Raw genomic sequence first — 14,778 nt, forward strand, 5'->3', positions numbered from 1 at the left:
ATAATTGAACAGTGTGAGGTAATATTTTGCACATTAAGCATTTCTTCAAAGTGAACCACTTTGTTGTTTTTAAGCTCATAATGCATCTGCGTAGATAAGAAAATGCCCAACACCTGGTTCAAAAAAGTTGCACGTCTTGTTTGGGTTTGACTGATTTGATTGGCTGCAATCCCTACACACCGCGTAGTAATGACGTTAATTTACAAAGACGAATGATGTGGCAAAAATCAAAGGGCGAATAGAAAAAAGTAGTTCCACTTTTACATCTATAATCGCATACTAAAGCAATAAAGTCCAACCTTTCTGCTTTTAGATTTTAACACAACGATGTTTACTGTGGATAAGTAAAAATACAATTTAAAATATTATTTAGTTAGAGCATAATGCACTTTTTAAAGAATTGTGACACAGTATTCATCCGCCTCGTCGACTGCACTTTCATTTCCGGGATCTTTTCTCTGCTGACCAACCTCCATCGCCATTGCAGGTCCAGGGAGTCGGTGTAGTGGCAGTCGGTAATTAGCCGGGGAAACACCTCAACCGAAAGCTGACGGGACGAATGAAAAGTATCCTCACACCGGCAACACGCTCTGCGGAAGGTTTTGAATCATTTGAGAAGTGGGTTTTGGAGTAGAGCCTCCCTGGCTGTCCGGCTAGGACCTGTGAGAAGCAGCAGCCTTAGTTTGTTAGCATTAGAAGAAATCGGAGGAGGGTGACAGGGGAACCGCCATGGCTCAGATCCTTCCTATTCGCTTTCAGGAGCATCTACAGGTACGTGTAGAAACGAATGAATGACATACTTGTTTAACGAAGTTTGTCTTTCTTTACCCCCTATAACGTGATAAACTGTGGTTTCAGAGTCTTTCTGAACTGAAGTTTGAGATTGCTAGCAGGCTAAGTTAGCTTTCGGGAGCTATGCTAACTAGCTTGACAGGGTGGATGACGTTTATCTGAACTAGCATCTAGCAAGCTTGCTAACACACCGAGTAGACGCACTTGCTCTCAATTCAACCAATAGTCTGATATAACGGCATAACTCCTACAAAATGTAATTGTGACAGTTTCAAACTTTTCTTAAGTTTTTTTTTTTTTTTTTCCGACAACTTATCCGTCCTTGACGGCATTATTGGATGGCAGCAATGGTTGGAGTACATACAGATGTAATTTTTAGCTGTCAATCATAAATCTTTTCCAGTTATAGACCTAGGTGTTTCATAATTCTTATCTTAATTACCATAATTAGCTGCACGTTTGCTTATTGCATTAAACACGGTGAAGGGGGAGAAGGTAAAATCTAAGTGAACTCATTTTTACTCGAGTATTTTTATTCGAAAGAGGCTCAGAAGCATATTATCATGGCCAGTTGTAGAATGGGTCATGTGGTATCAGACTATTCAAGTCAGGTGGTATTGTCCATGTTGACTTAGGCCGGTGGACCCACCGAGCTTTTTGAGTCAAACCGCTTAAAACAAAAAATCAGTGAAAGAAACATGTAGATTTTACTTAAAGTAAAAAGAAGCTACATTACTTTTTTTGTGGTTCTGAAGTGTTTCTTGTGAGGTTACTCATACCTCCTGTTTTAAAAGGCCACACCTTTACTATCACCTGATTAAAGCCAGTTGTTGGTAAAGGTATCAAAATAAGGCAGCAATATGCTGTTTTTCTAGATTTAAAACTTTAGGCATTAAAGTTTTTCAATCAAGATTAATGGATACCGCATCTACTTGTTCAACTTGTTTTAATTACATTTCAGCTTTATAGCTATACAACAATCAGAATGGGGAGCTGTCGGCTGAAGTATGAACTTGAAACTACACAAAGGTTATATAGGCACTGCAACCCCCTTCACTGTATGTACATCAGACATTGACCCCTGAGAAGAGGTCAAGGTTAGGCACAGCCCCCCTTTAAAAAAACATTTCTGTCATATCCCTTCTTTCCACAAAAAACTGATGCAGGTGACGGTTCCCATGGGAAGTTTAGGATAAATTACTGTTGCTTTTCAATGCATTTGTATGTTACATGTGTTTGAGCTTGCTTAAAAAGTAACTAAATGTCTTGCTAAAAACAAGTGAAGTGTAAAGTATTCATCTTGGCTATTATCACAGCTTTTGATGAGTTAATATGTGGGCCTGTCACAGGAGGCTATATGGAGGCTGGGCTTCACAAAGCTGTGCAGAGCTTTTGTGTTCAGTTACAATGGGGGGGAAAAAATTCTAGAATAATTTTTCACTTGTTTAAAGCACTTTGCTTGCAGGAGGAGAGTTGAACACAACTACTTTACAGATTAATCTGCAGCACTGCTCTGTTGCTGCCTTCTTCTTGAATTGTTCTGTTTTGCAAACCATCAATTTTGATTTCCTTTCAGATTAAGATAACCAATACTTTCTCATGAAACTGAAAGTTGCTTTGTTATATTTTTCCTCCCGATTTGAACCGTAAATAGTTCATTCATTCCTTTTTGTTACTTCCCAGTTTTTTGATTTGCTTACTTTCCCTGATTATCATGTTTTGTGGGCCTCAAAGCATTTTCTCGTGACAAATCGGCTCCCAGGAGATCATTGGTAGTCATCACTAATGCATGATATGCATATGCTATTTCATACATGTTTCAAAACTTTCATTTTAACTGTGGTTGCTGTGAAAGAAAATGTCCTCAAATGTCCACTACCTTTTTTTGTCTGAATTTTTAGTAATGTTAAAGTGAGTTCTCATTATTTTAAGTATTTTTGAATGTTGGTTTGTTAGGAGAAATAGCTGGTTAACCCTTTATTTCACCGGGCAAAAAACTTAGCAATTGTCTGAAAATGTTAAAACGCTGAAAAAGGGAGAGGACCAAAAAACTGTTTTGCAGAATACATTCATTCTGCAAAACAATTAAATACTTTTTTGTCAAATGGCATGTTTAATGGTCTTTAAAAATAAGGATATGTATTGAAACTGAGTAATCTCACTTGAAAGTAGCTGTTTAATCCTCTTAATAATGTATGTAAATGCACAGTATGCAGACCGGAATATTTCTGGTAACTTATTTTTAAGTTTGTGGATTTAAAATGCGGTGATACTTGTTGTAATCTGCTAAATCTATTAAAAGAGAATATTACTAATTTTCTTGCATCTGATTTCAAGGCACCGAATATGAACTACACTGTGGAGTTTAAGTTTCTTTTTAAAAAGAACAAATTGAGAAGCGAGTTTGAACTAAATATCACTTTGAAACTTGAAGAAATTTCTGCATCCTTATTGGTGAAGTCCTGGAGAAAGAAATCATCTTTACCTGAAGAGATTTAATGAGAAATAATTGGCACCTTATGTTAACATTTCAGGGTGTTTGCAGCTCACTGGTATATTGAGACAAATGCTGATTTCTTAGCTTTAGCACAGAAAGTCTCAGTCAGCAAAAACTGTTGTTCTTTGGCTACTCTCTATCTCCCGTTTCCTGTCGTCTGTTACTCTCCTTCAAACTCAGCAAGCATGTGCCTATTGTCATCCGGTCAACATGCATAGCTTGCACTTTTATAAATCATCCATTTTTATATACGATATGCCAGATTGAAGTTAAAGACGTTTAATTGGCGGAATGTCGTTTTAATTGGTTGTATCTTGTAGCTTTATGCTGCTCACAAGACTATCCCCCCGCCCCCCATTGTTATCCTGGTGGTAAGAAAAGTGACCTTTTAATGTTGCACATGTTGGATCTTTCATTGAGAAGTGTTTAATTTATTTTTTTACAAGGTTGTGCAGGACATAGGATTATTTGTAGGTAAAAGGTTGGGATAGAAAGATGGTTAACATTAGGAAAATTAAGAGAAATGTTCAATGAGTGTTTACAGCCACCGAGGACGGCATGGAGTCTGTATGAAGTTAGGACTGGTTTTTAAGTGTCGTTCCCTCCGTTTTGTTCTTTTAAATCTCTACAAACAGTAGTTTGTTTCCTCATGAGAACAAAATGGCCATTGCAAAATTCCCATATTCCAAGCATTTACTCGCCAGGATTTGAAAAGTTGGGTTTCCTATTCAAGGGTAAACAACAATATGTTGGTTTGTGTCGGGAAGAGACGAATCTGTCCAGTTCCCACATTAAAAAAGCCTATAATTACAAGTTGCATTAACATTACTTTTCTGTGCTTAAATCAGTTTATAAGTATACACAGTAATTTGTTGTTTACAAAAGTTGTTTTTTTATTTTCACACAACACAAGGAGACAACATGAGTTCACAAGTATAAGTGTTTCTGAAAATCTAACCTGCTGCTTGAACTTCTTTATATTTAAGCCACTGGGAGATCTGCTAGTTTGTTGTACCAGGCGTTTATAATGTCCCATTACAAATGTCAGCGTTGCACTTTGAACAATGCTTGTAAATGACCAGCTGATAACTCGTGACGGGCTGGTGAGGATGCTGATTTGCTGAACACTTGAAATTCTTCAGGACTTGCCTAAATGTTGAGATAAAGGAAATGGCTCTTTTCAAGCCGCCTCTCTAAAAACTGACCTGAAGTGGAGTTTAAAGCACGCGTTTTCCTTCCTACTTGTCACCTGACTTCGTCTGACACTAAAGGCAGCTCTTTACTCTTGTCTGGCTGGTCACGTCCCCTCAGCAGCTCACCGTAGAGAAGGCATTACTATGCAGCTTTTTCTTTTTTTTTTCCAGCTTCTGTACACAGTGGGTCCCTAGCTTCCTGTTGTAGTACATTGCACTGAACTGCTGTAAGCCGCATAGCGTATCCTTTCCTGCCCTTCCTTGAACTTTACATGTTTGAAACATTAACCGATCTTTTTTTATGCTGAGCAGTACTGTACTGTCATAAGTATCTGAATTAAGTCATACAGAATCTCAACTCCAGTTTCAAAGAGATCTTCAGTAGTGGCTGATATTTCATCTTGTTACAGTTGACATTTTAAACTCTTAATGAGTATTCCTTGTAGAGTAAGTAGATAATTACCTTCATTTGGCTATTTCCTTTTGCTGCCAACATTTGCTCTTTAATCATATTCTGTAAGACATTGCAATCATTACATTCAGCAGAAGGGCAATATCTCTTCCTAAAACAAAATATCAAAGAAATGAAATGGCCTACATCACATCGTCCAAGATCTGAATGAACAGCTGACACGTCTCTGTAGAACAGCGGTGCACAAGTCCGGTCCTCGAGAGCTACCATCCTGCAACTTTTAGAAATATCCTTACTCCAACAGACCGGGATCATCTCTAAACAGGCCTGGTAACGAGCCTTTCATTTGATCCAGGTGTGTTGGAGCAGGGAAGCATCTGAAAGTTGCAGGACGGTAGCTCTTGAGGACTGGACTTGAGCACCCCTGCTGTAGAACATGCAAACTTCTCGCATCATTTTACACTTGGGTCTTGTCTTTGAATCTTAGACCTTTGCCAAACTGGATAAGATCAGCTTCGTATGTAAAAATCGGCCAATCACCGATCTCCCAAAATTAAGGAGATTGACACATATAAATTGGCTGGCCGATAAATCGGTGCACCCCTCGTTAACAGTAGTCACTAGGGGTGCACCAGTTGCAGTTCTCTGGCTGAATGCTAATTGTTACCCTTGCAAAAGCCAGATCTGCCGATTCTGATTTTGGCTGATTTTTATTTATTTTTAGGGGATCTGAAATGTTGCTAAATATAGCAAGAAAGCCTCCGAGTTGGCTACAGTGGAGTGACTTTGTTGCTATAAATTCAGACTCCTTTGATGGTGTTGGCTATTAAAAAAAGTGTCAACTAAAATAGGAATCAGCAGGTCAGGCTTTGCAAATGGTGCAATTTTAGTTTTTGGTGTTTAGAACTTTCACTAAAATTAGTTGTTGCTGTCCCGTAATGACTGATTTTCCAGATGCTCTTATTGCCTGATGAAAGTGTGATACTTTCTATGAACTTGAAGTAGTCTGGTGATGCATGACTGCAGGAGAAAATGAGTTCTATTGCCATTATTTCACCATTTTATTTCAGCTCCCATCTTGTTGTGGTACACAAGGTTTTCTTTTTTTCTTTTACAGTGTATCCAACATGGAGGGTAGGAATGTTTGAATAGTTAGCCTCTGTAAATTTTCCCTGATAACAGGAGGAAGTGCAGACTGTTTTCATTTCCTTATCCAGAAGCTTTCTTAAACTGATTTATATTGCTGGATCATAGATGTTTAAAAATTATATAACTTTTCTTTTTTTTTCTTTTTCTTAAATATCGACATATTTCTGCTTAAAGTGATCAGTTGGGACCTTTGAAAGTCCCAGCTGAAAACTGAAAGTTGGAACTTGAACTCTCTCTGACCCTGTTGACAGGATTCTACATGGTTTATTGGCTCCTGGAAAAAAATAAAAATTTCAAATGTAACACTTAAGTTTTTTTTTTTTTTTGTTTTGTTTTTTAAAGCATCAAGCCAGTTCTTCAGTTGGGAACAACCTTTTAAAATTTAGTCTAACCTGGTTGACTGCAAACAAATGTAAGGTTTGAACTTGTCTACACTAAATGGAATGGAAGTGAGCTAATGCTATCACCTCTGCAAACTCTTCCACGTGAAAACACCAGCGGAAGCGAATGGGTTCATTCAAAACTTTGAGTGGAATAAAATGAATCTGTAAAACAGCCTAAACTTTTAATAAAAACCTGTTCCTTTATGAAGCCTGGGTGTGATGGATGGATGGAAGGTTTCACAAGTTTTAAGTTATTAAAACAACTTTTGACACAAGAAGGTAATTGGCTTTTGTCTATAATATGATAGCTTGGTCACTTTACTGAAATATGAAATCTTATTGTGGAGTGTTTTTTTTATTTTTTTAACAAAAATACTATTGTTTTGAAAGGAAATTCTTCTCATTAGCAGATGCAGTAGTCAAATCTATGACCCTGTACACATGGTGAGACTGTCAATGCAGAAGTAAGTCTTGGGAGTCATCAGGATGCTCTGTTCACCTACGATAAATGCTTCGAGTCATTCTGCTGTGAAACTGAATAGTGCAAGAAATAATCTAGATTTACCAGAAAGCCCAGAAATGGCCTTAAATCTCTTGCCCCTGTAAGCAGAGAGGCATCAGGTCCTCTTTATGAAGTTTGTTGTTCGTCTTTATCCACATCCCTGATCCTACACTACTTGTGTATTACTCATTAACCTCGGGTTCTCCTTTTTCTGTCTCGTCTTCCCCAGTGATTTGCACACTTGGCTACTTGTAAACGTGCCCCAAGCTGCTGCACAGATTGTATGCACATTTTCTTTTGTTTTGCTAGATGTTGTTGAACCAGCTTGTTTTCTAAAGCATCTCATTTCAGTTTCTTGAATCACAAATGTAAATAAATTGGGAGCATACGTAGAATTTCTGAACGTTGATGAAACGTAAATCAAATGGAAGTTAAAATGATTTCTTTACTGCAGTGAGCCTCGATGTAGCCAAACTCCGTCAAGTATGGCATTGTTTTTATGTCATATTAGCTTCGTTGTGTTGATGCATTTTGACGTACTTCAATTTTCCGCTGCAACACGCAAACTTCCCCTTTCACTCAGTGCGTTATAGTTCTACATCGCTTAGGATTTGTTGCTGCGCATTTGCGCAGAGTGAAGGAAAGAGGAGGCCAGCTGCACAGGCAGGCTGCAAAATGAGATGCAGGTGATCAGTATCGGCAACAAGAGCCAATGATCGCCGTTCACCGATCATGCACTTTTTCACGAAAATCGGCCAATTATGATCGGTGATCGATTGGCACACCTCTAGCAAATATGTAGCAACAAACAGACTCAGTCAAGGTGGTGGTACTTGGTGGAGTTATTTTTGTCTCGTGGTGTTTAAAAACGTATTTTGAAGATATGAATCCCAAGTTAATTTTCAGACATTTCTAGGGTAATTACCAGCTTCTCGTCAACATTTGTGCAAGGCTAGTTTCCCAGTTGCTCTTGTTTTAATCCGTTTATTGAGCAACTCTGCTTCAATTATCGTCTTGAGTCGCCGCACCTGAGCTAAAAACGACTGTGGAAAGGCAGAGACAGGCCAGACTGGCTGACTAAATGGTTTTCCACATTAGCTGAAGCGCCACAGGTTTGACCTGCTTTCACCCCAATTCCTCTTGGTTGATGTCATGGCTGTTTTTGACCACAGTGGTTCACCAAATGTTTTCGTAGGAAGCCAGCCCACTAGACTAAATCTTGGTCTTGTCAGATTCCCATCTGCATTATTTTCCCATTCATTGTGATGGTACCGTCCTGGCCTTTCCTGTTTTACAAGTGCTTCTCTTTGTGAATGAAAGGACTTCCTGCTAAACTCAAACTAGCAAGAAAACTAGATTTTATTTATTTTATTTTTTGTAGCAGTCTGGACTTTGATCAGATTGGTGTTGCATGTATTTCAACTAGATGCTTCATTTGGTTTAGAAAGAGGAGGGGGGGGGGCTGTGCTTCAGAATATTTCTGTTCATATCTGCTTGTACCGCTGTGGGTTGCTGAACTGCAGCGTCACTGAGAGAACCAGGTTGCACTCTGAAAGAATGTGGGTGTGGCAGGGCTGTGTGAAGGGTGTATCCCGTCATTGATAAACGTTGTCACCATTTTGTTGAGCAGTTCCTGGAAAAGTGCCTGCCTGCTGACTAGCTTTGAATGAAAGCAGTTTGCCAACTGTAATACAAACACCCATTTCAATTTGGCAAATTGGAGTTAAATGCCTTCAGCCCCAGAAGTTCCCCTCACCACCCCCAAAAAAGGATTCCTGTGGCCTTTATAAATACTATTAACATAAATTATACTTTTTTTCCCCAAATGCTGCAAAGAATGAACCATTCCTGTAATTCTTTTCCAAACATCCGTTGGGTACTCAGAAGTTGTACGAATGCGGTGTTACTCATTGGTTGCACAACGAGAGGAAGTTGCAACAACACAACCTGCTATATGAGAAGTGTGTTCTGGTGGTTTCATTTCCTCTCGATTTGAAATCATAATATCGATGTCATCAACAGTCAGTTCATTGGAAAAGGAAGAAGGCATGAGTAGTGGCTGAACTTGTGCATGGTTTTGTGGTGCATCGTAGGGCTGCACAGTAGACTTGTTGCAACATCCTCATGTTAGTCCTTAACGTTGCAACATCCTTAATGGGAAAGAACTGTTTGCAATGCAGTATTTATGATCGTTGAATTAAAAGTTTCCTGCCTAATATTCTTTGTGTGTTCGATGAAGACTTGGTTCAGATGTTCATAGCCGATGGTGATGAAAGCAACAGATGGAAAAATGGAAAGCATTGCAATGAGATGAGACGGTGAAAAATGTGTTTGTCGCAAACGCTAGTGCTATTGCAATATTTCGCAGTAAAATCGCAAACCACACATTAATCTATTAGCATTTGGGCATACTTGTTTTATCATTTAGTGCACACCTTTTTGTTCTGTTCTGCCTCACAGGTACTGCTGTTTCAGTGTTTTTGTGAGGCAGACAGAAATCCTCAAACATTCAGATTAAATTTTTTTTTATAGCAGAGATCAAGAAAGCGACAAGGATTTGGAATAGCTTTGCAATATAATAAACACTAGGGCTGAAACGATTAATTGAAATAATTGTCAGCTAATTAATCAATCATTAACTGGTGTGTGCAGACTCCAAAAAAAGAAATTTGCTGGGGGAAAAAAGCCTTTTTTCAGTGCAGTAATTAAGCCAAACCTGTACAATATAAATGCATTGTTACATTCCATTGTCTTTGTTTTACCCAAAACTCCTCAGCTGGCATAATTTTAGCTTTACCTGATTCAAATTCACTAAAGGAGTGCCATGTTACATTTTGGGCAATATTTTTATTTAAAAGATTTATTTGCATCTTAATGTTCTTGTATAAAAAAGGGCTTAAGTTTTTAAATGAAAAATGTACTGAAGCACCTACTAAAATAATTGGTTGCAGCTACTTTAAAAAAAAAAAACACACACACACAAAAAACCTTGGCAATAGATTGGTTATCTATCCTCTAAATTATGTCTCTGAATCAGGAAGTCAAAAATAAAGTCCTGACGAGTTTTACTCAAGCCTTCAGCTATAGGTCATTTTTTTGGGGGGGGTCCTCTATTATAGTGACTTGAATGCCACAGGTCATAACATCTGTAATATTTTGCAGAAGCATATTGAGTGTGGAGCTGAGTTGTCTAGAGAAATTTTCTAATCCACTGTCAAGCATTTTTGTTCAGACTGACATGTCTTGTGTCTTCTCCCTTTCTGCCCCAGCTCCAAAATTTGGGAATCAATCCAGCCAACATCGGCTTCAGCACCCTGACCATGGAGTCTGACAAATTCATCTGCATCCGGGAAAAAGTGGGGGAGCAGGCCCAGGTTGTGATCATTGACATGGCCGACCCCAATACTCCGATCCGGAGGCCCATCTCGGCCGACAGCGCCATCATGAACCCCGCCAGCAAGGTCATCGCACTTAAAGGTACGGCGCTTGTAAATATGCAGATCTCTGCTGCTTTAGAGAGACATGTTTTGCCAGGATTTAAGGATAGCTTTCTAATGTTTTTTTTGTTTTTTAAAACTGCATTAAAGTTTATGTTCAATGTGAAGTTATTTGTTTTATGTTTTCAGAGCATGTTCAGTTTATTCATTAAGGTCTATATACATGAAGCTACTTTAGTTTTATGTCTTTAAATATGGTTTATTGGCCATTGTTTTTGTTTTTTAAACACTAAACATTTCTCATGAAGACTAAAATAGCATATTTTTGTTTTTGTCCAGCTGCTATGATTGCTTTGACTTTTTTTGTTTTGTCTTTTTGTATGTTCATTTTTTTTCTTACTGCTTTCTTATGTTTGCAGACGGTGAGTTGAAATTTCAATACTTACTGTGGAAGAGAAATCCTGTTTGAAGACGAGTAATTCTGAGCAAACTAAACCTATCTAATATATATATTTTATAAATATTAAAGCACAAATGCCATTGGAGGACATTTCTGTCAATTTTTAAACCTTTAACCCAGGTTTGCTCATTGTCTTATCACCTTCAGCAAAAATTATTCGTAAACAGGATTTAGCTTTCACAGCCTTACAGCTTGCTGGCATTCCATCATTTTTATATTCAAAATGATTTAGAACATGTTCATGTGGTATTATGGGTAAGAATTTCATTTTAATCCGCGTTTCCGTTTGAAATCTGCGTGCTTATCCATCTGAAATTGAAATGACACATACTTGTTTTCACTTGTATTCCAGCTGTGCTTAATGTATGTTTTTAACTGAGTTCAGATGCTTTTGTCTATTCCTTTTATAATTATTCTAATATATCGACTCAAACTTGCTTTTAAGTTTAACAGAATTTAGATGTTGGATTCTTGGACTGCCATATCTTGCCAAGTTGATTTTTGATGGCAGTTATGAACAGTGAAGCTGTCCTATAACATTTGATTCAATTTATTTAAAAAAAATTATGATTCTGTGTTCAGATCTACACTTTTTCTTTATAAAGCAATTTAAATTGCAATATTCAAACCAGAAAAACCTGATCTGTAGTTTTGTGGTGGTAAACGTTGTGTAGACACTAAAGCACAGCGGGCCCGAGGACCAGGCTTGAGACCTTTTTTTAAAAAATATAAAAATTTGTGTGGTTTTAGTTTTTAGAAGAGGGGGAAAATAAATTTAAGTCTGACTTAAGAGATCAAACCACAAAGAAAACTGGAAATTGGCATCAACCTGGACAAGCCCAAATACTGCATTTCTAATTGTACCTAGTGTTTAATTTGGTAAAATGTAAGAATTTCAAAATAAAAATGAAGAGGATCTGACATTTTTTAAATAGAATTAAAGTCCTTAATTCCAGGTTCCCCCCAGTGCTTTATAAGCCTGGTGGGCCACCAGGCTTTACTTGTGCCCCACCAAGCTAACATTGCTTTTTTTTTTGTTAAGTCTTTTTAAAATGTTTGCATTTTTTAAGACTTTGTAGTTGGTGTTCAGGGATTAATCTTTCAATAACACAATTATCAAGTGATCATTTCAAATTTCCTGTTGACTTTAAATGTTTTTTTTAACTCAAGCACAACGGATGAATGACTGCTCTGGTGCCCAACCACCAGGCTTAGCAAGTTTTCTGGGGGAAACCTTGAATTTCAATTTCAGACCTTAAATGCTTGTATACACCTACATTTTCAATATTAGGTCCTAAATTTTTAGGGCTTTCATTTAAACTCTTTTATTGATGACTGTTTTGTGGTTAATTTATTTCATGACTTGTACTTCTAATTTGAGTTTTATAAAAAATAACTCAAAACTACAGAGCACAAAACAGGAAACCAATAGGGCCCTGTTAACATTTAGCCCAGACATCCAGCCTTCTAGGCAAACCTTCAGAGCTGTGCTTCATAAACCGGCAAATTAAGATGATTAAAATCTGAATGTTTCTGCTTTATTATTCACCACCAGTTCCCCTAGTGGTTGACCTTTTAATAACAGGGATTTCAGTAGTTGGCTTAAAGCAGTCATCAATACAGGAAATGAATCCGAATACTTTCTATAGAAAGGTTGGGTAGCCTAGGTATGTAGGGAAACTTTACACATCCTTACTTGGCTTATTTGTCTTTTAACTGAAATGTGTTGCATGTCATTTATTTGTATAATTTTATGCACAAACCCTACCATGACATTTTCAAATTTACAATGGATAACAAATTACTTTTGTCATATAGTTAAAAAAAAAAAAAAAAAGTCAAACCGTTGTGTACCATTTAGGGGGAGGACTCTGACACATTATCTGAAGCTTACTGAAAATATAGGGGATAATCAAGTAAATTAACACTAAACAATACACGCAGTACAGAGGATCAGTTTCTAAGCCCCTCGCTGTTTATACATTCTAGCGTCAATCTAGTAAAGACCCTTCTTTCTTTCCGTCTGTTGCCTTCTCTTCAGTGCATCATTTTCATGCGATGCAGTGTGAGCCCTAACCTGTTCATTTAACTACACTTGACGGATTAACACAATGCGTGTGCACAGGTGCAACTACACCTTATGATCCCGTTGATGCTTGCTCTCTAAAATGCGGCTGCCTAATCAAGCGGTCCATTCGACAGAACATTTATTCTGATTCTATGGCTTTGTGATGACAAGGTGATCTCGATGGCTGTGAAAATGCATTTGAGTATTTAATAAGCAAACAAATGTTGCACTGCTTTTTAAAAAAATTAAGCTTAAGCTCACTAAATTAATCCCAACTAATATAACACACAGAATTCAGGTGAGTGAACCTTTTGTATATAACATTTTAATGTCTAGTTCCCGGTTTCATAAAAAATGATTCGGCGTTGCGTACCTTTATCAGTTTTTGTCTTCAGGTACAAAACTCTTTTAAAAAGCTTCTTTGGTTTTTCTCTTGTTGTATATTTTTCTTGGTGACGGCTTTTTCACATAATCACAATTACTTCACTTACTGAGAATGAGTCGCACTTCTGGCCAGTTTATTGATTAGTTGATTTCTTAATATCAGAACTTTGTCAGCCAGCAGTGCATCTTAAACTTTTGAAAAGTATGAAATGTGGTAAATTTAGGTAAAATGTAATTTATTTTCTGACATCTTGTAGTAGACATTCCTTAATTAGAACTGAAGCATGCATTTTCTTTCAGTATAAATTTGATTTGCATATTTGCTGTTGGTGTAGCTTCTTTTGGAAGAAGTTGAATCTTTCTTTTTGTTCCCCCCCTCCCCATTTCCTTTTTTTTTTCCTGCTCGTCAATGCTCGTCTTGCTTGATTAGGCGGTTTCCTACTGCAGCATGTTTGGTATCCCCCTGTCTATCACTCCTCCTGCCATCCTTACTCAATGATGCTTAAGATAAAAATTTGGTGTTCCTTTTGCAATAAATCCAACGCGTGTGTGGAATGACGGTGGGAATGCATCAGAAACTCTAACCGTTCTCTTTGGACCTGGCTCCTGCTTTCATCCTCTTCTCCATAGCGGCCAAAACCCTTCAGATCTTTAACATCGAGATGAAGAGCAAGATGAAGGCACACACCATGACGGACGACGTGACTTTCTGGAAGTGGATCTCTCTGAACACGGTTGCTCTTGTGACTGACACCGCTGTTTACCACTGGAGCATGGAGGGCGACTCTCAGCCTGTCAAAGTTTTTGATCGCCACTCCAGCCTGGCAGGCTGCCAGATCATCAACTACCGCACCGACGACAAGCAGAAATGGCTCCTCCTCATTGGTATCTCAGCTCAGGTAATAAGGGTTTTTTTCTTTCTTTTTGGGTGGAGGGTGTATTGGTTAATCCTGGCAATAACGAGAGTAGAGTCAAACAATTTAAAATCTTCCTCCCATATATGCAGTTTGGTAGATTTACAGTACATAAAATACTTTTAGCCAAAAATACTAAAACTTACAAAAGAGCTTTACTCAAAATTATGAATGCACTGATCCACTTTTCTTTTTTCCCTTCCGATGTTGACATGAGGTTTAGTATCAGCCAATACTGATACAGAAAAACGGTTCTGAATTGACTTAAAGCATTTTTTTTTTTTTTTTTTTTGAACAGACATAAATGTACTGACTTACAAATTTATGTAAATACACCAATAGCTTCACAAGCTTGGTCAAACGGATAAGAACACGGCTTTAATTCGTTCAGTCAGTTCAATTTGGAGTATAACAGCAAATGTGAAAAACTGACAATATAGTAAATCTATTTTTGTCAGTTTCAAACGTAAAAATAAACTGAAACACTTTCTGCAATTAGGATTTCTAAATATAATGTAAAATAACATGGCATGACATCATTTAGAGCACAAAGCATAGATTTAGACTGAACAGATCTGACCTTGTAG

At 37.6% G+C, this 14,778-nt stretch overlaps 1 protein-coding gene across 4 annotated transcripts in view; it reads left to right on the forward strand.

Moving 5' to 3' along the window:
* The first annotated feature begins 440 nt into the window (after positions 1 to 440).
* cltca (clathrin, heavy chain a (Hc)) overlaps positions 441 to 14,778 on the forward strand; it is a 28,990-nt gene continuing 14,652 nt past the window's right edge. For 2 of the 4 annotated variants that reach the window (XM_008428175.2, XM_008428178.2), the window contains exons 1-4: positions 441 to 771; positions 10,198 to 10,405; positions 10,785 to 10,787; positions 13,908 to 14,176. In XM_008428175.2, the coding sequence (XP_008426397.1) occupies positions 730 to 771; positions 10,198 to 10,405; positions 10,785 to 10,787; positions 13,908 to 14,176 (522 nt within the window). In that variant the 5' untranslated portion in view covers positions 441 to 729. The remainder of the gene's footprint in view (positions 772 to 10,197; positions 10,406 to 10,784; positions 10,788 to 13,907; positions 14,177 to 14,778) is intronic. The other 2 variants (XM_008428177.2, XM_008428179.2) reach the window with 1 other exon arrangement.

Source organism: Poecilia reticulata, linkage group LG14, assembly GCF_000633615.1.
Source record: "Poecilia reticulata strain Guanapo linkage group LG14, Guppy_female_1.0+MT, whole genome shotgun sequence".
NCBI classification, from domain to species: domain Eukaryota; kingdom Metazoa; phylum Chordata; class Actinopteri; order Cyprinodontiformes; family Poeciliidae; genus Poecilia; species Poecilia reticulata.